The following is a 20,949-nucleotide window of genomic DNA, read 5'->3' on the forward strand; positions in this document are numbered from 1 at the left end:
TCCCATAAGGAAATCGGGAGCATATGCACTGGCAGAGGAGTGACCACGGGATCTCAGTTGAGATTATGGGGGTTAGAGGTGAGCCGGCACAAGTGCCGCCTGAGTGGCTTTCAAGGACGAGCGCATATGGCTGCAGCACAGGGCGCTGAGCACACAGACAATATGAAGGCAGAGATGCTCACCACAACCCGGCAGGGCCTGGAGACAGGAGGCTGCTGGGGTGCTGGCGACGAAACTGCCAACTAGGCAGCAGTGGGAAATGAGGCCAATGAGTCGCACAGGCAGAGTCTGAGGGCCTTGTGGGCCATGAAGTGGGTGTGGGCTCATTGTAGGGGTAGGGGCAGCTTTGGAAGGTCCTGAGGCAGGGGAGTGAGGTGAGGGGTCTGCATGTGAGAATGGAGTGCATGAGCCAAGAGAGGAGGTGGAGGGAGGGCAGGGGTGAAGGGGAGGAGTCACAGATGACCCTAGGCTTCCTGCCGGAGGATGTGGGGATGGGGCACTATCAGGAAGGGGACTGCAGGAGGAGGCTGAGGTGACAAGTCCTCTGTGTTTGAGGAGCACAGCCTGGGCTGGTGGCAGAGGTGCTGCTGTTCCACTTCTATACTGACAGCTGAGGGGATGAGCCTGTGGTGAGGCCTGTGTGCAAAGTGAGACAAGCGGCAGCCTAGACAGCCCTGGATCTTGTGTTTGTAGGGAAGAAAGTGATGGAGAGAGAAGTAGGGGACCCTGGAGGTAGAATATGATGGGGAACGCCTCCTGCTGTTAAGGCCCATGAGACAGAGGGCCTTGGGGCCCAGTGAAGGCCCGGGTGGAGTGAGTGGAGCGCATAGACAGAGCTGCGCTGGTAAATGTGGGGCCCTGCAAAGCCTCCTGCTCAGCTGGCAGTGCTCTCTGGCCACCATGGGCAGTTCCCCATGACCCCTCAGCCCTCTGCTGGCCTGAGAGCCCTCCTGCCATTCCCTGCAGATGACCTTGCCTCCAAGGCCAACATCCTGATCGACCCACTGGAGCTCCAGGTGGCCACCATGGATGACCTGGACGAGGACGAGGAGCCAGCCCCGGCTGCGGCCCAGGTGCCGTGGTAGGGGCAGGCAGGGGGCTTGATATCGGGCTATCCCTCTATCACAAGGGCAGGGATGTCACACGGGGCCACCTCCCTCTCCAGGCAGGCAAGGAGCTTCTCACCAGGCAGCTTTCCTTGCTGTAGGTGGAGGCATGAACCTTCCTGCCATTTCCCGGCCCCACAAATCAAGGGAGTCCTACATGGGCCCCGGACCTGGGGAGCTGAGTGGCGTCTGGCCTCCTCTCTCCTACACAGCGCCCCATGCAGGCTCTAGCCATGGGGGGCGTACTGCCCCTGCCCCGGCCCAGCTGGCTCAGTTCTCCAACCCTGGGCCGAGCTAACCGCTTCCTCAGCACAGCGGCTGTGAGCCTGATGACCCCACGGCGGCCACTGACCACGTCGGAGAAAGTGAAGGTCCGCACACTGAGCGCAGAACAGAGGACTCGTGAGGACAGTAAGTGCCAGGCAGGGCCAAGCATGGTATCCATCATGTACAGTTCCCCACCCTGGGCAAAGCCAGGCTACACCCCCATCCCCTACCGGTCCTGTGGCCTGGCAGTGTCTCAAGGGCATGGGAAGTGCACTCTGAGGGCAAGAAATCAATGCTACAGAAATAGTTCTGGAGCTGCAGGCCCTTGCCCTACCCCCGCCCCCATGTTCTCCCTGCAGGTCCCTCCTTGGGCCCAGGCAGGGAGAAAGGGCTCCCTTCTCCTACTGCGAGGCCCATCCTGGCCCCACAGGCTTGGGAGAGAGCTGGAATGGCCTATGACCCTGCCCCTGCCCTTCTCCCCTCTGTAGTTGAGGGCAGCCACTGGAATGAGGGCCTGCTGCTGGGGCGGCCCCCGGAGGAGCCTGAGCAGCCCCTCACGGAGAACTCCCTGCTGGAGGTCCTGGATGGTGCCATCATGATGTACAATCTCAGCGTTCACCAGCAGCTGGGCAAGGTCTCCTACTGGTGGCCAATGAGCATGTCCTGTGGTCCCGCGCGTTCCGATGCTTGTGTGTGTGTCGGGAGGGGTGGGTATCTGTGCATGACTGCACGTGAACGTGTGTCACAGCAAGACTGATTGCTGCCAGTAACATGTGGGCCCAACCTGGTTTTGTGGGAGGGGGTTGTCCAGGGCTGAAGGTTGGGAGCTTGGCAGGGCTGGGAGCCAGGCTGAGTGCCCAGGGGGTCACACTGCGCCTGTGGTGTCTGATGTTCTAGATGGTGGGTGTGTCTGATGATGTTAATGAGTATGCAATAGCTCTGAGGGACACAGAGGACAAGCTCCGCCGGTGCCCCAAGCGGGTAAGATTAGATGGGCAGGGGGTTTTGGAAAGAGAGGGCTATTGCAGAGGGTGGCTTGCCAGCTTGGGCTTCCCAGGGAAGGCCACAGAGGAAATCTGGACTGTCCTGCCCCTGCTTCTGGGGGCTGCCCTGGCAGTTTTCCTGCCCCCCCCCCTCCCCTGACTATGCCACGTCAGTGAGAGAGGGGATGGCATTAGGGCGGGGCATGGCTTGAGCCCCATCACCAGCCGCAGCCCGCACCAAGGTGCCCCTGCCCCCTGCCCACTAAGTGCTGACGCACACCCACTCTCCTCATCAATTATGAATTCGACCCTGAGTGCTTCCTCGGCCGCTTGCAGAGTCAGCAGGAAGCAGGCCCTGACTTGCACTTCCCTGCACCTCCCCTGCTGCAGCTCTCAGCCTGGGGAGTAGGGCCTCACGTGCCTGGGCTGGGCTTCCCTGGCAAGCCCTTTCCCCACTGTCTGAGGAGCCCAGGTTTCGCTTTGCAGCCAAATGGGAGCAGCTACTGGGCCTGTGGGCCCAGCACAGCTAGTGGACGTGGCCAGGGGCTCACGGGACCCCAGCTGTGTCTCACTTCCATGCTGTGTAGATGCCCAACGCCCTGCTCTGAGGCCTGCTCAGGCTTGCCAGTGGGGCTTAGGCAAAGAAGGTTTTGAAGAGTAGAGCTGAGTCTGCCCAGCCATTTGCCTGCTCCGGACACCAGTGGGGTTCCTACCAGGCTGCCCGGGGCAGGCAGGCTGGGTGTGATATGGGGCCATGGCCTGATTGTCCTCCTTCCTCTTGGGTGGCAGAGAAAGGACATCCTTGCAGAGTTGACCAAGAGTCAGAAGGTTTTCTCAGAAAAACTGGACCACCTGAGTCGCCGTCTTGCCTGGGTCCATGCCACTGTCTACTCCCAGGTGAGTAGGTGTGGCCGTGGCCAGCGGCTGCCCAAGCTCACTGACTAGTCACAGGTGGCTGGGCTGTGCCTGCCCTTCAAGCTCCCTGCCCTCCTGGGCCTCCCCCTCCTCCCTCTCCCCACCCTATGCTGCTCCCCCTGAACCTCCCTACCCCATGAGCTTGATTCGATGTCAGTGTAAGCACCCCAGGGCCCCTCCAGCTCACATATCCTCTCTTTCAGGGACTGGGCCTATCTCTACCTGTCTCCCCTTTTCCCCTTCCCCTTCTTTCTCTCCCAGGGTGAAGGGGTGCTTTCCGGAGCCCTGGTCACCCTCACTCTGCACATGTTTCTCTCTGACTCCCCTCCTTCCTTTGAAGCCACAGCCTTGTTTTCTGTTTTGTCATTCACTCACTCATTGATTCAGTGACATGTGCCCAGAGCCTGGAGTATGCCAGGTACATACTGATACTAGGGACACTCAGTCATGACCCATGTCTCACCCACATCTGCCCTCCCAGGGCCATTGGCCTTGAGCGGTAAACTGAAAGGTGGCACACTCTCTCTGTGACCATGCTTTGACCCTCGGGCCCTGAGCCCTCCAGTCTGGCTTCCCCTCCCTACCTGTCCTGGCCTCTCTCCCCAGCTAGTGAGTGCCCACGTCAGGACATCTGTCTACCTTCTTAGGCATGCCCTTCACCCATAGCTGGGTGATCAAGGTCCTTGGTATCCCTGCCTCTACCCGTTGTCCTCACTTGTTTTTTCTCAGCCTCCTTCCCAACCCAGACCATGTCCACCTGTTCCTCCTCCTTCCTCCTGCTGCAGAGCACCTTGCCGCCAGCCCCGCCCAGGAGGCTCCGCTCCTTCCCTGACTGGGATTTCATGGCTGTCCACTGGCCTAGGCAATTTCTTTAATGTTTATTTATTTTTGAGAGAGAGAGACAGAGCAGAAGCGCAAGTGGAGAAGGGGCAGAGAGAGAAGGAGATGTGGGGCTCAAACCCACAAACCATGAAAGCATGACCTGAGCAGAAACCAAGAGTCGGGTGCTGGCCTGACTGAGCCACCAGCGCCCGGGCCTAGGCGGTCTTGCCGCCCCTCACGCGCCACCTTGTGAGGAACGTTGCCCTACCGTCTCCGTACCTTCTTTTTCTTCCTTTTAAATTGTGATAAAATACGCATCACACAAAATTTGCCATCTTAACTGGTTTTTTTTTAAGTTTATTATTTTTGAGAGAGAGAAAGCACGTGCGCGTGTGCTAGAGTAGGGGAGAGGCAGAGAGAGAGGGAAAGAGAGAATCCCCAGCAGGCTCTGTGCTGTCAGCACAGAACCCTACCTAGGACTTGAACTCAACAAAGCATGAAATCAAGAACCAGATGATTAACTGACTGAGCCACCCAGGTGCCCCTTAGCCATTCTTTTAAAATTGTGGTAAAATGTGTACAATAAATTGCTTATTACCTTAATCATTTTAAATGTAACGCCCAGTGGTGTTAAGTACATTCACATTGTTGTGCAGCCATCTTACCAAACTGAAAACTTATCCCCCAACTCCACATTCCTTCCTCAACTCAGCTCCTGACGCTCACCATTCTACTTTTTGTCTCTTTGAACTTGACTGCTCTGGGGATATAAGTGGAATCCTATAGTATCTTGCTTTGTCGCTGGTTTATGTCATTGAGCATCATGTTCTCACGGCTTTCCCCCCGAGCTGTCGCCTGTGTCAGCATTTCCTCCTTGTAAGGCTGTCTGCCCTATTGTGTGTACATACCAGTTTGTCCATTCACTCATCAATGGACATTTGGTTTATTTCCACCTTTTGGCTATTGTGAATGGTGCTGCTGTGTTCGTGGTGTGTCCAAGTACTTCTTCAAGAGTCTGGTTTCAATTCTTTTGAGTATATACACAGAGGAAGAATTGCTGGATTACATGGTAATTCTATTTTTAGTTTTTTGAGGAACTGACGTACAGTAGCTGTACCATTTTACATTCCTACCAGCAGGGTCCAGGAGTTCCAATTTCTTCCCATCCTGCCACCACTTGTTACTCTCTCTATATATTTTTTTCTTTTTTTTTTGGTAGTAGTCATCCTAATCAACGTGAAATGGTATCTCATTGTGGCTTTGATTTTTTATTTCCCTGTTGATTAATGAGGTTGAACATTTTTTCAAGTGCTTATTGGCCATGTGTATATCTTCTTGGAGAAATGTCTATTCGAGTACATTTGCCCATTTTTAATAAGATATTTTGTTTTTGTTGATTTTGTAGGAATAATTTTATATACTGGATATTGACTTCTTATCAGATTATGATTCACACATGTTTTCTCTTCTTCTCTGGGCTGCCTTCCACTCTGTAGATGGGGTCCTTTGCTGCACAGTTTTCATTTTGATAAAGTCCCAATTTATTTTTTCCTTCTTTGCCTATGTTTTTGTTGTCACAGCCCAAAAGTCAGTGTTCAATCCAAGGCCATGAAGTCCTCCCCCCATGTTTTATTCTAAGAGTTTTGTAGTTTTAGCTTATAAGTTTGGGTATTGGATTCATTTTGAGTTAATTTTTTTTTTACTGTTTTTATTTATTTTTGAGAGAGAGACAGACAGCATGAGCAGGGGAGGGTCAGAGAGAGAGGGAAACACAGAATCTGAAGACAGGCGATAGGCTCCAAGCTGTCAGCACAGAGCCCGACGCGGGGCTTGAACCCACGAACCGTGAGATCATGACCTGAGCCAAAGCCGGACGCTTAACTGACTGAGCCACCCAGGCGCCCCTTGAGTTAATTTTTGTACAAGATGTGAGGCAGTGGCCCAACTTTATTCTTTTGCATATGGAAATCCAAACTTTTTCAGCACCATTTATTGAAAAGACTGTCCTTTCCTCATCGAATAGTATTGACATCCTTGTCAAAAATCCTTGGACTATGTATCGGAGGGTTTGTTTCTGGGCGCTCCATTAGGCCGCTGGGCTGTATGACTGTCTTTATGCCACCGTCACACTCTGTTGATTATTGTAGCTTTGCAATAAGTTTTGAAATCAGGAAGTGTGAGATCTCCAACTTTGTTCTTTTTCAAGCTTGTTTTGCCTATTTGAGTCCCTTAGGACTCCATATGAATTTTAGGATAAGTTTTTCTATTTCTGCAAAAAATTAGGATTTTGATAGGAACTGCATTAAATCTATAATTTGCTTTGGGTAGTATTGTTATCTTAACAGTATTAAATCTTCCAGTCCCTGAACATGGGATATCTTTCCATTTATTTGTGTCTTTTGAAATTTCTTTCAGCAACATTATATAGTTTTCAGTGTACAAGTTTTTCACCTTCTTGGTTAAATTTATACCTATTTCATTCTTTTTGATGCTAATGTAAGTGGAATTATTTTCTTGATTTCCTTTTTGGATTGTTTATTGCAAGTGTATAGAAACACAAATGACTTGTGTATTGATTTTGTATCTTGCATGTTTCCTGAATTCATTTATTCTAACAGGGTTTTGTGTGTGTGTTGTTTATTCGTTTTTTTAATTTTAGTTTTTAAAAAATTTTTTGTGTATTATTTTTGAAAGAGACAGAATGTGAATGGGGGAGGAACAGAGAGGGAGACACAGAATCTGAAGCAGGCTCCAGGCTCTGAGCTGTCAGCACAGAGCACGATGTGGGGCTTGAACTCACAAACCACAAGATCATGACCTGAGCCCAAGTCAGTCACTTAACTGACTGAGCCATGCAGGCGGCCCTGATTCTAGTTTTTTAACATACAGTGCAATATTGGTTTTAGCAGTTGACTTTAGTGATTCATCACTTACATACAACACCCAGTGCTCATCACAGCAAGTGCCCTCCTTAGTACCCATCACCTATTTAACCCATTACCCACCCACCTCCCTCCATCAACCCTCAGGCTGTTCTCTGTTACTATAAGTCTCCTGTAGTTTGTTTCCCTCTCTTCTCCTTTTCATTCTCCCCTCCCCTTATGTTCATGTTTTATTTCTTAAGTTCCACATATAAGTAAAATCATATGGTGATTTGTCTTTCTCTGATTGACTTATTTCACTTAGCATAATACATTCTAGTTCCATCTCCATCATTGCAAATGGCAAGATTTCATTCTTTTTGATAGCTGAGTTATAGTCCATTGTATATATACACTACATCTTCTTTATCCATTCTTCATTCGATGGACATTTGGGCTCTCTTCAGAGTTTGGATATTGTTAATAATGCTGCTATAAACATTTGAATCTGTATTTTTCTATCCTTTGGGTAAATACCTAGAAGTGCAATTGCTAGATTGTAGGGTAGTTCTATTTTTTTGAGAAACCAAAAGTGCAAGAATGTCCCCCTTTCTCCACATCCTCGCCAACACCTGTTGTTTCTTGTGTTTTAATGTTTATTTTTGAGAGCGACAGAGACAGAGGATCTGAAATGGGCTCTGTGCTGACAGCAGAAAGGCTGATGTGGGACTCAAACTCACAAATTGCGAGATCATGACCTGAGCGGAAGTCAGACACTTAACTGACTGAGCCACCCAGGTGTCTCATCTTGTGTTGTTAATTTTAGCCATTCTGACAGGTGTAAGGTGGTATCTCATCATGGTTTTGATTTGTATTTCTCTGGTGACAAGTGATGTTGAGCATCTTTCCATGTGTCTCTTGCCCATCTGGATGTCTTCTTTGCAAAAGTGTCTGTTTATGCTTTCAGCTCATTTTTTAAGTGGGTTATTTGTTTTTTTTGGTGTTGAGTTTGATCAGTTCTTTATAGATTTTGAATACTAGCCTTTTTTCGTTTGCAAATATCTTCTCAAATATCTTCTTTTGTAGGCTGCCTTTTACTTTTGTTGGTTGTTTTCCTTCACTGTGCAGAAGCTTTTTATCTTGATGAGGTCCCAATAGTTCATTTTTGCTTTTGTTTCCTTTGCCTCCAGTGAGGCAGTGTCTAGTGGGAATTTGCTGTGGCCGAGGTCAAAGAGGTTTTTGCCTGCTTTTTCCTCTAGGATTTTGGTGATTTCCTGCCTCACGTTTAGCTCTTTCATCCATTTTGGATTTATTTTTGTGTACGGTGTAACAAAGTGGCCAGGTTCATGCTTCGGCATGCTGCTGTCCAGTTTTCCCAGCGCCATTTGTTGAAGAGGCTTTTTTCCCCACTGGATGTTCTTTCCTGATTTGTCGAATTTTTTTGCCAGATTCTTGACATATAAGATCATGTCATTTGCAAATGGGGATAATTCTCCTTCCTTTCCAATTTAGATGCATTTTACTTCTTTTTCTTGCCTATTTGCTTTGGCCTTCCAGTACTGTGTTGAATAGAAGTAGCAAAAGTGGGCATCTTTGTCTTGCTCCTGATCTTAGAGAAAACACTTTTGAGGTTTTCACCTTTGAGTGTGGCGTGCACTCTGGGTTTTTCATAACAGCCCTACTGTGCTGAACCGCTTTCTTCTCCATCTTCGGTGCTCACACTCCTGCCCGCTGCTCATTCACTTTCTCCCACGAGGAAAGAGGACAGCTCGTGACACCCCTCCCTTGACTCTGCATCTGCTTGCAGAAACCAGTCCCTTCCGGCAACCATTCCCTGCCCCCCTCTCTGTGTGCTGGCTTCTTCGTCTTCCTTCACTCTTGGCCCAGCACAGGCTCCTCCACTTCTCTGAAGTAGTCTTGCATGGGCCCTCCCGAGCTCCACCCCCCTTTGCAGACACGTTGCCCCCCAGTGCAGTGGCTCCCTGGGTGCATAGGTTCCATCCCCTCCTTAGACTTGGTGCTCTCTGGCCCTCTGTGGCAGCATGCTCCCAGCAGGCTTTCTGGCTCAGGTCCACCATCTGACTACTTGCTCGCATCTTCTCCTCAGGCTCTCAGTTTTGAGGGCACATCAGAGCTGGTTTCAAGTCCAGATGCTCCAGCTCTGAGAGACGTGGATGCTCTGGGTCTGGCCTGGGTCCTGGGCCTTTGCTCTGGTCGGTGATCCCTCCTGGGCACAGACCATGTGGGAAGTGCACTGTGGGGAACAAGGCCCTTGGCAGGTTGTTTGCTTTCTATGGCCTCTGTTCCACCAGTAATCACGTTCCTTGACACCGCCTCTTTAGGGGCATTTTTAGGCACCATATGCTGCATATATCTTAAGCCACATCCCCTCTGCCCTGGACCAGGCCTGCCTCTCCTCCAGTACTTCTGACCTCCATGGAGGTTCCATCAGTCCCAGAAATGTGGGCCCTGTGTTGGTGCAGCCAGTCCCTTGCCCCCACAGCCCATCACTGTTTCCCCATACCTGGCCCTCCAGTCCCTTGTCTGCTGTGTTGGGCCTAAATGAGGCCATGTAGCTTCTTCACTGTCCTGCCTCTCCTTGGCCCTGCAGCTCCTTTTGCACTGGGCAGTGCTCCAACCCAGAATCTGGTCACCTGATACCTTCTCACTTAAAACCTTGTGTACCTTTACTAATGCTAGCCAGAGTTCTGGTCTAGGCTGGGGTGTTCCCTCTCCAGGCACGGGGTACACCCTCTTGCCTGCCAAGCATGTGACTGCCCTGCCTAAGCCACTAATGAGGAGGTCTTTCCCAAGCCCCAGACTGGGCCCTGCCCACTGTGACCCTTTCCATAACAGCCCAGCAGCACCCCTTGTGCCTCTTATAGGAGAAGATGCTAGACATCTACTGGCTCCTACGTGTCTGCCTGCGGACCATCGAGCATGGCGACCGCACAGGCTCTCTCTTTGCCTTCATGCCCGAGTTCTACTTGAGCGTGGCCATCAACAGCTACAGTGCTCTGAAGAATTACTTCGGCCCCGTGCACAGCATGGAGGAGCTCCCAGGTGACAAAGCCATTCAGGCCAAGAGGGGGCAGGAAATGGGGCCTTTGTTGTGAGCCCGAAGTAACCCTGTTCTGTGCCCTCCTCATGGCCCAGGCAGCACACATCCATGTAGGGGAGAGGAGGCAGCCCCGGCTCTCTTTGGCCCACGGTAGACAAGCATTTGCAAAAGCCCCACATGGTGGAGAGCCCTGCCCTGGAATTAGCAGCCACGGAGCCAACAGCTCCTCCCCATGCTGGGAAGGCAGCAGGGTGGAGTGCTGGGGGTGGGGGCCCTCCGCTTTCACTTCCTTCTTGCTGCTGTGGTCCAGGAGCCAGCCGGCCTCGCTCCGACGCCCCGGCCCTGCACGTGGGATGTGGCCGCCCGAGCAAGGGCAGGGCTGCTTGTGTTTGCAGTCCACAGCGAGGGGTGGTGGTGCGCTGCTGAGGCCATATGTAGGAGCTCGGGCTTCTTGGGAGACCACTGATTTCAGGCTGGGCTTGGTGGTTTATGTCTCGATCAGGGTGCGGGCTGTCAGGCTCCTGGCCTGTCCCCTGCCCCACCCCAGGCCTAGGTGCAGGCTTTGTCCTCAGAGGCAGAGCCATGGGTGCCCAAGGGGCTTTGACTGCTGAGCCATCAAGTGTGTGTGCTGAGATGGGTTTGAGCCCAATCAGGACTCTTGCAGGACCTGTCTTCCCCCACAGTGAGTCTGTGCGATGGCCTCTCACAGTCAGTGAATGCCATGCCCAAAGTCCCTAGATGACAGCTTGGGCCCAGACTGGCCTTTGAAGTCAGCTCTGGAGCCCACTGCCCAAGCCCGTTCACCCTGCTAAGGGATGTGCCTACCTCCGGAGCCCCCGCTCCCAGCCAAGCGCTCCTACCACCCCATCCTGCAGGCTATGAAGAAACTCTGACCCGCCTGGCCGCCATCCTTGCCAAACACTTTGCCGATACCCGCATCGTGGGCACTGGTGAGGTGCCCTACAAAGGGCTCAGGGATATGGGGATGGGATGGCACTTCTGGCTGCCCGTTTTTTGCACAAAATGCCGGCCACGTGGGCTTGAGGCATGGGGGCCAGGGCTCATGCCAGGTACCTGCTGAGGCACAGCTTGTCTCAACAGACATCCGTGACTCGCTGATGCAGGCCCTGGCCAGCTATGTGTGCTACCCACACTCCCTGCGGGCTGTGGAGCGGATCCCTGAGGAGCAGTGAGTGGGGGTCGGAGCAGGGAGGCTCGCACTCTGACCCACATGGCACCATGCCCGGCCTCACCCCATGCCCAACCCCCTTTGTCTTTGCAGGCGTATTGCCATGGTGAGGAGCCTCCTGGCTCCCTATGAGCAGCGGCCCTGGGCCCAGACCAACTGGATCCTGGTGCGGCTCTGGAGGGTAAGCATGGCTGGAGGGGAGGTGGTTATGGCTGGCTGAAGGGGAGGGTTGCCCTGCCCCCCTGACCCCCACTGACCCTTTCCACAGGGCTGTGGCTTCGGGTACCGCTATACACGGCTGCCACACCTGCTGAAAACCAAACCTGAGGACGCCAACTTGCCTAGCCTCCAGAGTGAGTGTCGAGGTTGGGTGACCTGGTGGCTCTGGCCCACTTCTCTTGGTCTTCTTGGACTCTTTTCGCTTCTCCTGGCCTCTCTTCTGGACTCCTGTTGGGCTCCAGCTCTGACCCGGGATTTCCGTTTCCCTGCCCTCCCCCAGTCCAAGGACACTCTGGGACTCCTCCCCCTTATCCCCCAGTCCCATGTGTGTCCTTTGGGCCTAAATGCTGTGCGTGGGTCACGGTGAAAAGGGGCAGCATCTTTGCAGGGTGCTGGCACTTACTCAGAGTGAGGACTCTGAACCAGCTTCCTGACCTCCAGTCTTGCCCTGGCACCATGTCCTCCTCCCACTTCAGTATACTTGAGCCAAGCCAGGGGCACAGACTGGGGGTTGGTCAGGGCCCCGGAGGGTGCCCATGGGGTTTCCAAGAGGAAGGAGAGAGGCTGCACTCTCTCTCCGGGGGCCATGAATGGCTTGAGGACCTCCGCCTAGGCCCCGCCTGGGTCCTGGGTTGTCTAGCTTGCAGACTGCCTGCCATTATCTGCACTTACCCCACATGGTGGTTTTCCTAGGCCTATGGGATGTGTTTCTGCCTTCATGGGCAGGGGTTTTGCCTGAAGGGGTCCCCAAAGCTGAGTGTCTTGTGCGAAGTCACTCATCAAATCCTTGCCAGTTGTCTTGAATGCATCTGCAAATGGAACTGAGCTGCAGACGGAGTGGCAGTGGGACCAGATATTCATTCTGCTGCTGTAGAAACTATTGATTTGAAGGAGGTTGGGGGGAGTGTCCAGCCTGGCTGCGGCTAAGGGCTCTGGTTACTGCTTCCCATCAGCCCAGACTTGGCACCCACCACCTCGGCCATATGCCAAGGCCAGGCCAAGGGCAGCAGAGGAGAGGATAGTAGAGCTCTGACAGAGTAGGTCTTGGGGACACTGGCCTTGATATGAATAAGGAGAGGCCTAGGTCTCCCTGTCTGGGTCTAGCCCTCTCCAAAGGCATGCGGCTGAGGACTTGGTGGCAAGCTGGGGCTGAGGGGCAGCTCTAGGCCAAAGGGATGGTGTGGGGCCAGGAATAACTTCAGACTGTGGCTTGCCAGCAGGAAGAGGGACAGATTTAGCCCTAACCCCCAGGCAGCGCTGTACCGTCTTCCCTCATGACCTGAGCATCCCCAGGAAGCCGTATTTTTGCCCTTATGCCAATGACCCAACAAATGAGGACAGAGGTAGACAGGCAGGAGCCACAGACCAGAGTCCCCAGTGATGCCACCTTATCACACCCCTGCAGAGCCCTGCCCCTCCACCCTGCTTCAGCAGCACATGGCAGACCTACTGCGGGAGGGTCCCGATGTGGCACCCAGCTTCCTCAACAGCGTCCTCAACCAGCTCAACTGGGCCTTCTCTGAGTTCATCGGCATGATCCAGGAGGTGGGTCACAGTGGGTTGCGTGGGCTGCAGCGTTGCCGAGGACCAGGCATGATCTGCAGTGTGGCCTGGCCACTTACTACTGCCCGCCCACCTGCTGGTGGCTCAGATCCAACAGGCTGCTGAGCGCCTAGAGCGGAACTTTGTGGACAGCCGGCAGCTCAAGGTGTGTGCCACCTGCTTTGACCTCTCGGTCAGCCTGCTGCGTGTCTTGGAGATGACCATCACGCTGGTGCCTGAGATATTCCTAGACTGGGCCCGGCCTACCTCTGAGATGCTGCTGCGGCGTCTTGCACAGGTGCGTCCATCTGGGCAGGGAGGGAGGACCCTGGGGACACCCTGGTTGTGAGCCCACCCATCCACTCCACCAATGGGCTCCTACCCTCACAGCTGCTGAACCAGGTGCTGAACCGGGTGACGGCTGAGAGGAACCTGTTTGACCGCGTGGTCACCCTGAGGCTGCCTGGTGAGGACCTAGTGCTCTGAACACAACATACCCACAGGCCTTGTTTCCTCTGCTAGGAATGGTGATGCCTGATTGTCCATTCTGCATCGGGACAGGCAGGCTTGGTACCCCCAGCCTTAGCTTGCCCTTCTGCGGGGAGGACAGTGGGAAGGGGGGCTCATGCTAGCCAGGACCCCTGAATCCCTCCTTTCCCTTCAGGCCTGGAGAGCGTGGACCACTATCCCATTCTGGTGGCTGTGACAGGCATCCTGGTGCGGCTCCTGGTACATGGCCCAGCCTCGGGGTGAGTGTTAGGCACAGTGGGCCCATGGAAGCTGGCATGGCTGATGGTGAGTGGGCCAGGCAGGGCCTCCCTGCTGCTGTGTCTTCATCGTTAAAATAGACCTCAGTATCGGGTTTTGAGGCCAGGGCAAAGCAGTGAGGTACAAACTGCCTAAATAGGTGGTAGCAGCAGTGGCTCTGAGTAGGTGAATCGGGGACCCCAGCAGAACAAGGTTCCTGAGCCCCATGGTCATAGCCACTGGCTTGTGGTTATATCTCAGGCATGGGCGAGGTGCTGTCCTGCAGCACCCAGCACAGCACTGCTGGGATTGGGGGCTGAGCGCATGCGCTGCCACTTGTGTTCACGAAAGCTCCGGTAATGAGCATGTACCACCTTTATTAAGGAAGTCCATGAACAACTGGATCCAGGACTTGCAGAAGCCCCCAGCTCAGCACCCACACAGGAGGGTTTCCCAGATGTACCCCCTTCCCTGCCTCCCTGCGGTGGGTGGTAAGAGCATATGAGACCAGGGCACTGCCTCAGCCATTAGACCAAGATCAGTGCCAGCCCTTAAGAGGCTTCTACCCTCAAGGGACGGCAAGTTCCAGCTCAGCCCTCCCATCTTGGCCATGCTCAGGCTTTTTACTGCTAAAAAGCTGGGGGCACAGGCCACGTTGCCCCTTACTGCTGTCTTGTGAGACCAAGGGAAAGGCCCTGCTCTCAGAGTGGCCTGAGGCTGCCCCTGGCCAGAGGGAGCAGGGCCACTCTGTCTGATGCTCAGGCCAGGCCCCTGGGGGTCTCCTGAGGAGCCCCACCTGCTTCCTTCCTGCCCAGCAGACTGCATGGAATTGTGGAGCTTTAAGTAGGTCCGTGTTGGTGCATGTTTCCTCCTTCCACCCTGAGTGGGAGCCTAGGTCTTCCTTTGGAGCTCTCCTCTTCTTCCCCTGTGAGCCCACTCTCTTCCTGTCCCCTTGGGAAGGGGCAGATGGTTATGCTTCAGTACTTCACCATGGTTTGGTAGCTGCCTCAGCCCCTGAGATGTACCTGGGGCTCTCAGGCAAGGGATCTTCCAGATGGCCCTGGTTCCAGTCCTTGTGGGACGAGTGGGCACCATTAGGTCCAGCTAGGGCCTAGGGCCTTTGGGCCCTGTGTTAGAGCGGAACAGGAGAGAGGGTGGGGAGCCCAGCGCTCCCACCAGCATCTGGCAGTTGTCAGGGCAGCAGCAGGGAGCAAGGGAGAGCAGTGGGTGGTCAGTGGCCTGGCTCTGGGCCCAGGGCAGCCTAGGTCATCACCAGACCCTCAGACCCCGTGGAGCTAGCAGACTCGGAGCCAGCCTTGAGCCGCAGGCCCACAGGATTGTAGAGATCAAAGTCCTCGGCTACCGCCAGCTGCACTCGTCCATTGAGGCCCCTCCTGCCTGGCTCCAGAAAGACCACATGCTTGTGGACAATGGCTTTGCGGCTGGGCACGTCCGGTGGTGTGCTGAGCACCGAAGACTGTGCACTCAACTCCTGGAGGGGGCTGGGTGCCCTGGGCCAGCGGCGGCAGTGGCAGGTGCGACGGTAGCAGCGGCGGCAGCCTGGGCAGGGTGGCGCGAAAAGGTAGAGCAGCACGAGCACCAGGCCCACAGCGCAGCCCAGCAGGGTGGTGAAGCCGGTGTTGAAAGCCTCAGGCTCAGGGTGTGGGAAATGCACACTCACATTGTACTCGTGTGTCTGGTTGTGATGGAGGCGGGGCCCAGCTGCCAGGCACACAAAGATCCCCTCGTGCTGCTGCTGCACTTTGCTGATGGCCAAGCTGCCATCAGCCAGCACTGCAATGCTGCCATCTTGGGACCCCGGCGCCACCAGCAGCTCGTGCTGCGGTGACACCCAGGCGATGCGCACAGCTGGGGCACTGGTGTTGCAGTGTAGCCTCAGGGACCGACCCATCTGCACATGCAGCTGCACCTCGGGCCGCTCTAGGCCCTGAGCCAGGGCAGCAGAGCAATTCTCAAAAACACGGCTGTGCTCAAAGAAGCGCACGCGAGACGTGGATACCTTGAAGGCCAGACACGTGTACTCTCTAGCAAAGTCACTCACAGCACTTAGGCCCCGCTGGTGCCAGCGCTGCAACAGGTGGTAGAGATGGCAGTCACAGAGCAATGGGTTGTTGTGCAAGTAAAGGCCGTTCTTAAGAAAGGCTGGCAGTGCAGCCAGGGCAGGTACTGGGATGCGTCCCAGGCGGTTGGAGGAGAGATCCAGAGTACGTAGGTGGTTCATGCCCAGACCGTGCAGGTGGTCGAAGGAGAAGGAGGAGAGTTCGTTGCAGCCCAGGTAGAGACGGCTGAGTGAGCCCAGGGCATGGAAGGCGTGCTCATCCAAGTGTGCTAGGCGGTTATTGAACAGAAGCAGCCTCTCGAGCGCCCCCAGCCCGTCGAGGTCGTGGCGGCCAAGCGCCTGCAGTGCATTAGACGATAAATCCAGCAGCCGCAGGCCACTGGCGTTGGTGAAGACTCCGCGACCTAGCACGTCCAACTCGTTGTGGCTTAGGCGCAGGGCGCGCAGCCGGGAGAGGGGCGCCAGCCAGCCTGGGCTCAGGCGCTGGAGCGCGTTGTGGCTCAGGTCGAGGTCTGCAGCAGTGGCAGGCAATGCAACCGGCACGTCCTGTAGCCCCAGGCCCGCACAGCTCAGCAGGTCGGCGGCGCACACACATTTGTGAGGGCAGTTATGGGGCGCGGAGGGCAGGAAGCCCTCTGAGCCCAGGCTGCCCACCCCGACGCGCGGCATGCACAGTAGTGCACCCAGCAGCACCAGCCACGACATGGTGGTGACTATGGGTTGGGTGGGACGGGGTTAGTGCTGTGCGCGGCTCTGGGACTCACCCACTTCTGCTGGATGTGGGCTCCACCCTGCACGCCGACCGCCCCTGCTTACCCGCTTCAGGTCGGGACTTGGGGCCGTGCTGCACTCAGCACTCCTTCCTCTGGCTCCCCCAGCTCTCTGGGTGCTTCCCCCATCAGCTTCTAAATACTCTCCCGGAGGAGGGCGGGGCTCCAGCCTCCCATTGGCCCCAGGTCAGAGGGGGCGGGGCAGCCCCCCCCCCCCCCCCCCCGCCCTCGACCAAGGTCCTAGTGTGGCCGCAAGAGGGGGCGCGAGTCCGTCTCTGATACCCCAGCCTGTGCTTGGCCAATGGCTTTTCCCAGTGCCTACTTCCCCGGAATAGTAGGAGGTAAACCTGGGAGGCACGCCTTTTAAGCTGCTAGTGCTATTTATTTTTCTTTGGAGTTAGTGCATTATTAGGGGGTGGGCAGACTTTCAATATCTGCTAGTCACCCATTTAAACTGGTACCTGGGCTGTATGGGTTTTTACTGGGACCTAGGACTGGGAAGGGAAGGTAGGGGGAGAGGCAATGTGAGCGGCAGGGAGGTGGGGTGGAACGGAGGCAATAATGCAGGTGGACTGAGTTGTCTTCCACCCCTACCCCTCCAATGGATACTGCTTTCAGATAAGCCCGACCTTCTGACTACCCTTGCACCCTCTTCCACCTAGGACAGAGAGAGCCACGTCAGTGCTCCTGGCTGATCCCTGCTTCCAGCTCCGCTCTATATGCTATCTCCTGGGGCAGCCAGAGCCCCCTACCCCTGGCACTGCCCTGCCTGCCCCTGACCAGAAGCGCTTCTCCCTGCAGAGCTGTGAGTGGGCCAGGGAAGAGGGATTTGGGGCTGGGCTAGATCAGCAGGAGTCTCCAGAACAAATCCCCAAGTTGTGGTATTTAAGAGGCACTGGGTTCTAGGGCCATATTGGGTCTCTGACACCTGCCCCCACCTCCCCAGACACAGACTACATCAGTGTTGAGGAGCTGGCCCAGGTGGAACAGATGCTGGCACACTTGACTTCTGCGTCTGCCCAGGCAGCAGCTGCCTCCCTGGTGAGTGGGGGGCCACTGCACAGACCACACCACTAGAACACATGTTGGCACAACTGTGCATACCACAGGGGTATGGTCTAGGTCTCCCTGTCTGGGTATCTGACCCCAGCCCTCCCTGCACTCTGCTCCCTGTAGCCCACCAGTGAGGAGGACCTCTGCCCCATTTGCTATGCTCACCCCATTTCTGCCGTGTTCCAGCCGTGTGGCCACAAGTCCTGCAAGTAAGTGGGCCCCATGAGTGCAGGGGGCTGGGGAAGCAGCAGGGATACACAGGCCCTCCTCCTCCTCCCCCCCCCCTTTGTAGAGCCTGCATCAATCAGCACCTGATGAACAACAAGGATTGCTTCTTCTGCAAAGCCACCATCGTGTCTGTAGAGGATTGGGAGAAGGCAGCCAGTGCCAGTAGCACTTCCTCAGCCGCCTAGCCCACATAGCAGCAGCCTCCACCCTTGAACTCAGACCCAGGCTGGGCCCTATTTATGAGCTCCTCTTGCCCTGTTCCCCATGTCTTCCCCACCCCCACCATGTCCAACCTCCTTTTCTGCGTGTAACCTCATTGGCAGGAGCCCAGCCATGTCCTAATTGTGCCTGAGCTTGACTTTCAGTCAGGGCCACAGTGAACATTAAATTATTATTCCATACAGCCCTGGCCCGGCCCTTTTTGAGGGAGTGGGCTTTGTGAAGGATGCCCAGCAAGGGTCCTGACAAATTATGTCCACAGGAGAGGGCAGGTGTCCAGCAGCTTCGGCCTTATCTAGTCCTCTGAGACAACGGCGAGTCCAGGGCCTTTCGATGTGTCAACCCAGGGCTCCCCATGCCAGTGGGGAAATGGAGACTCAGCGGGCCCTGTGGCATCCTCTCACATGATGATGCGAGGCTCCGGCACCGACTCGCCAATAGACTTGTGGGGCAGCACGCTGGCCCCGTTGAGGTAGAGCTCGTCGTTAACTATGACGTCCTCACCCAGCACTGTCACATTCTCCATGCGCACCTCGGGGGGGGGGGGGGGCAGGCCCAGTCAGCAAGGCAGGCATATTCCCTGCCCCTCTCCCCATCTGGCCCAGCCCACGGGCTTACCCACTGGCCCACGCGGCAGCGCCAGCCCACAATGCAGGACTCAAGCCAGGAGTGGGATCGGATGTGGGCGTCTCGCAGCACTGTGCATCGCCGGATGCACACTCCGTCCTCTACCACCACGCCAGGACCCAGGCTTACGTTGGGGCCAATGCTGCAGTTCTGGCCAATGCGGGCACTTGGGTCCTAAGGACAGTGGGGGAAATACAAGTGAACCGCTTGTCTCCCAAGACGAAGCGGGGAACAGGGGGTTTATGATAGGCTGCGCCCAGGACCTCACCACCAGCACGTTGCCCACAATGCCAGGGCCTGAGCACAGTTGCTCAGGCTGCTTCTGTCGCAGGGACTGTAGGAAGAGGCACATGCCGGTGAGGAAATCCTTAGGCTGCCCTATGTCCATCCAGAAGCCTGTTGGGAGGAAATGCATCAGGGGGCTCAGCCCAGCCACACCCCACCCCCATCCTGTGGCCTCCCTGCCTCACCCTGCAGTTCCATGGCATATAGCTGCCCCTCCTTGGCCATGACAGGAAAGATCTCCTTCTCAATGGATGTAGGCTGCAGCTGTGGGAGTGGGCAGCTTGTGAGCAGGGTCATGGGGGTAGGGGCCTGCCCTACCCCAGCCCACCTTACACACCTGGATGCGTCGCAGCACTGCAGGGTTCAGAATGTACATGCCTGCGTTGATCTTGTTGGACACAAACACCTGCGGCTTCTCCACAAACCGGTGAATGCGGCCTGTATCAGCCTCACATACCACCACACCATACTTGGAGGGTTCCTCCACTTTGGTCACCTGAATAGAGGGGAACCTCAGGCCCAATCCAGTGTGCCTGAGCCTTGACATGCTACGCATACTGTCCTAAGTCTCACGGTTGTGCCCCAAATGTTTAAAGGCACATACTGCACAGCTCTGCATCAACAACAAAAGCGGACCGTTAAGGGCTGGAGTGTGGAAGAGGCTGGGCATAGCGGGTAGGAGTGTCAGAGAAGAAAGACCTGATCCCTTACCAGGATGGAGCCCTCCTGGCCATGGTGCCTGTGGAACTGCACCATGGCTTGGAAGGGGAAATCGCAGATCACATCACTGTTGAGAACGAAGAAAGGGTCTGCAGTCTCAGAGAGCAAGTCACGGGCCAGTGCCAAGGGCCCAGCTAGGAGAGAGGTGTGGGGTCTGAACCTCCGGAACCAGGCTCAGCAGACCCCATCCAAACTGAGTCCTACCCCTTCTCAAGCCCTAAACCCTCCCTAAGGGAATATTCCTGTCTTTACTAACCTGTCCCTAAAGGCTCCTCTTCGTGAGACATGGAAATTCGGATTCCCAGCTGAAAGGAATAAGCCCCCTGTCAGGTTCCTCCCACCAGTATGGGTGGCTGCGCGGGAAGCAAAGAAAAAGGTCAAGAGTCAGGGCCTCACCCTCTGCTCCTGCGCCTTCATTTCCTTCTCCAGCACCTGAGACATGTAGCTCACCGCCAGAATCACGTGGTCCACGCCCGCCTGTTGGACAAAACAGCGCGGCCGACAGGTCTCAGCCAGAAGGCACGGACGTTCACGACCTAGTCTCTCATCCTGCCAGGTCCCACCGCAACACCCACCCCCGGTCTTACCGCGGCCAGAGCCTCCACTTGGTGCAGCAAGATGGGCTTATTGCAGAAATCCACCAGTGGCTTCGGGATGCTCAGCGTCAGCGGCCGCAGACGCGTTCCATAGCCGCCCACCAAGATCAGTGCCTTCATCGCGCCTGCGGGCGTCCGGGGAGTGAGTCCCTGGCTCCGAGGCGTCCGCGGCCCGACCCACCCGGCCGAGCCCTGCCGTGCACTCCCGCCGCCGCACCTGGGCCCGAGGCCTTCACCTACCAGACTGACCCACTCTGGCTCTGCCTTGGCCGCCCAGTCCGCCTTGACTCCCGCCTGGGGCCGCACAGAACAGGACGCGACGCCAGACGGAGGGCGGCTGGCTCCGAACTCAGGCCGGACCGAGGCGGGTGGTGACGTTGGCCCAAGCCGACCAATCGGCTGCCATATACGTGGCACGGACGCCGACGTCGGAGCGCTGGGGCGCGGCGCTCCGACAGACGTAGCCAATGAGAGCCGGAGCGCGCCGAGCTACCATGGGGACCGGGACGGGGCCGCGGGTCAGCTGCCCATTGGCGGATCCAAAGGCGGAACTGGCGCCAAGGGCGAGGCTTGCTCACGGACCGGTGCCGGGGTCCGCCGCCGCAAGGCCGTTTCCGGCCCCGCCCCTCGCGGGACGCGGCGGAGGGAACAACGGGGTT

General features: G+C 55.9%; 3 protein-coding genes across 9 annotated transcripts in view; 1 reads left to right on the forward strand and 2 right to left on the reverse strand.

Moving 5' to 3' along the window:
• RNF123 (ring finger protein 123) overlaps positions 1–18,246 on the forward strand; it is a 31,420-nt gene extending 13,174 nt beyond the window's left edge. For 4 of the 7 annotated variants that reach the window (XM_029916815.1, XM_029916813.1, XM_029916816.1 and 1 more), the window contains exons 22-39: positions 967–1,073; positions 1,319–1,517; positions 1,862–2,007; positions 2,271–2,354; positions 3,146–3,253; positions 9,840–10,017; positions 10,891–10,965; positions 11,117–11,204; positions 11,298–11,385; positions 11,473–11,557; positions 12,829–12,968; positions 13,075–13,263; positions 13,356–13,431; positions 13,630–13,714; positions 17,225–17,367; positions 17,509–17,603; positions 17,739–17,824; positions 17,908–18,028. In XM_029916815.1, coding sequence (XP_029772675.1) covers positions 967–1,073; positions 1,319–1,517; positions 1,862–2,007; positions 2,271–2,354; positions 3,146–3,253; positions 9,840–10,017; positions 10,891–10,965; positions 11,117–11,204; positions 11,298–11,385; positions 11,473–11,557; positions 12,829–12,968; positions 13,075–13,263; positions 13,356–13,431; positions 13,630–13,714; positions 17,225–17,367; positions 17,509–17,603; positions 17,739–17,824; positions 17,908–18,028 — 2,093 coding nt within the window. Of the gene's footprint in view, positions 1–966; positions 1,082–1,318; positions 1,518–1,861; positions 2,008–2,270; positions 2,355–3,145; positions 3,254–9,839; positions 10,018–10,890; positions 10,966–11,116; positions 11,205–11,297; positions 11,386–11,472; positions 11,558–12,828; positions 12,969–13,074; positions 13,264–13,355; positions 13,432–13,629; positions 13,715–17,224; positions 17,368–17,508; positions 17,604–17,738; positions 17,825–17,907 lie in introns of all 7 variants that reach the window. The other 3 variants (XM_029916818.1, XM_029916817.1, XM_029916819.1) reach the window with 3 other exon arrangements.
• AMIGO3 (adhesion molecule with Ig like domain 3) lies at positions 14,065–16,754 on the reverse strand. The gene has a single exon (XM_029916824.1). It carries the CDS (start codon positions 16,495–16,497, stop codon positions 14,974–14,976), a length of 1,524 nt encoding a protein of 507 aa, XP_029772684.1. The 5' UTR covers positions 16,498–16,754; the 3' UTR covers positions 14,065–14,973.
• On the reverse strand, positions 16,924–20,670 carry GMPPB (GDP-mannose pyrophosphorylase B). Its single transcript, XM_029916830.1, has 10 exons — positions 20,531–20,670; positions 20,282–20,415; positions 20,091–20,171; positions 19,951–19,999; positions 19,686–19,828; positions 19,312–19,470; positions 19,160–19,238; positions 18,958–19,085; positions 18,681–18,863; positions 16,924–18,594 (listed from the first exon to the last, which is right to left on the reverse strand). The coding sequence occupies exons 2-10, from the start codon at positions 20,408–20,410 to the stop codon at positions 18,463–18,465; spliced, it is 1,083 nt and encodes a 360-aa protein (XP_029772690.1). The 5' UTR covers positions 20,411–20,415; positions 20,531–20,670; the 3' UTR covers positions 16,924–18,462.
• Between the last annotated feature and the right edge of the window lie 279 nt (positions 20,671–20,949).

This window comes from Suricata suricatta, chromosome 12 (genome assembly GCF_006229205.1).
Source record: "Suricata suricatta isolate VVHF042 chromosome 12, meerkat_22Aug2017_6uvM2_HiC, whole genome shotgun sequence".
NCBI classification, from domain to species: domain Eukaryota; kingdom Metazoa; phylum Chordata; class Mammalia; order Carnivora; family Herpestidae; genus Suricata; species Suricata suricatta.

What these genes read in the sequence shown, in the direction of transcription:
- AMIGO3 (XM_029916824.1), bottom strand. Translation starts at nt 16,497, where the DNA reads ATGTCGTGGCTGGTGCTGCTGGGTGCACTACTGTGCATGCCGCGCGTC.
- GMPPB (XM_029916830.1), bottom strand. Translation starts at nt 20,410, where the DNA reads ATGAAGGCACTGATCTTGGTGGGCGGCTATGGAACGCGTCTGCGGCCG. An exon ending in AGAGGAGCCTTTAGGGACAG is followed by an intron (nt 19,829 to 19,950) that starts GTTAGTAAAGAC and finishes CCTCTCTCCTAG; the next exon opens with CTGGGCCCTTGGCACTGGCC. An exon ending in GCCAGGAGGGCTCCATCCTG is followed by an intron (nt 19,471 to 19,685) that starts GTAAGGGATCAG and finishes CCCTCTATTCAG; the next exon opens with GTGACCAAAGTGGAGGAACC.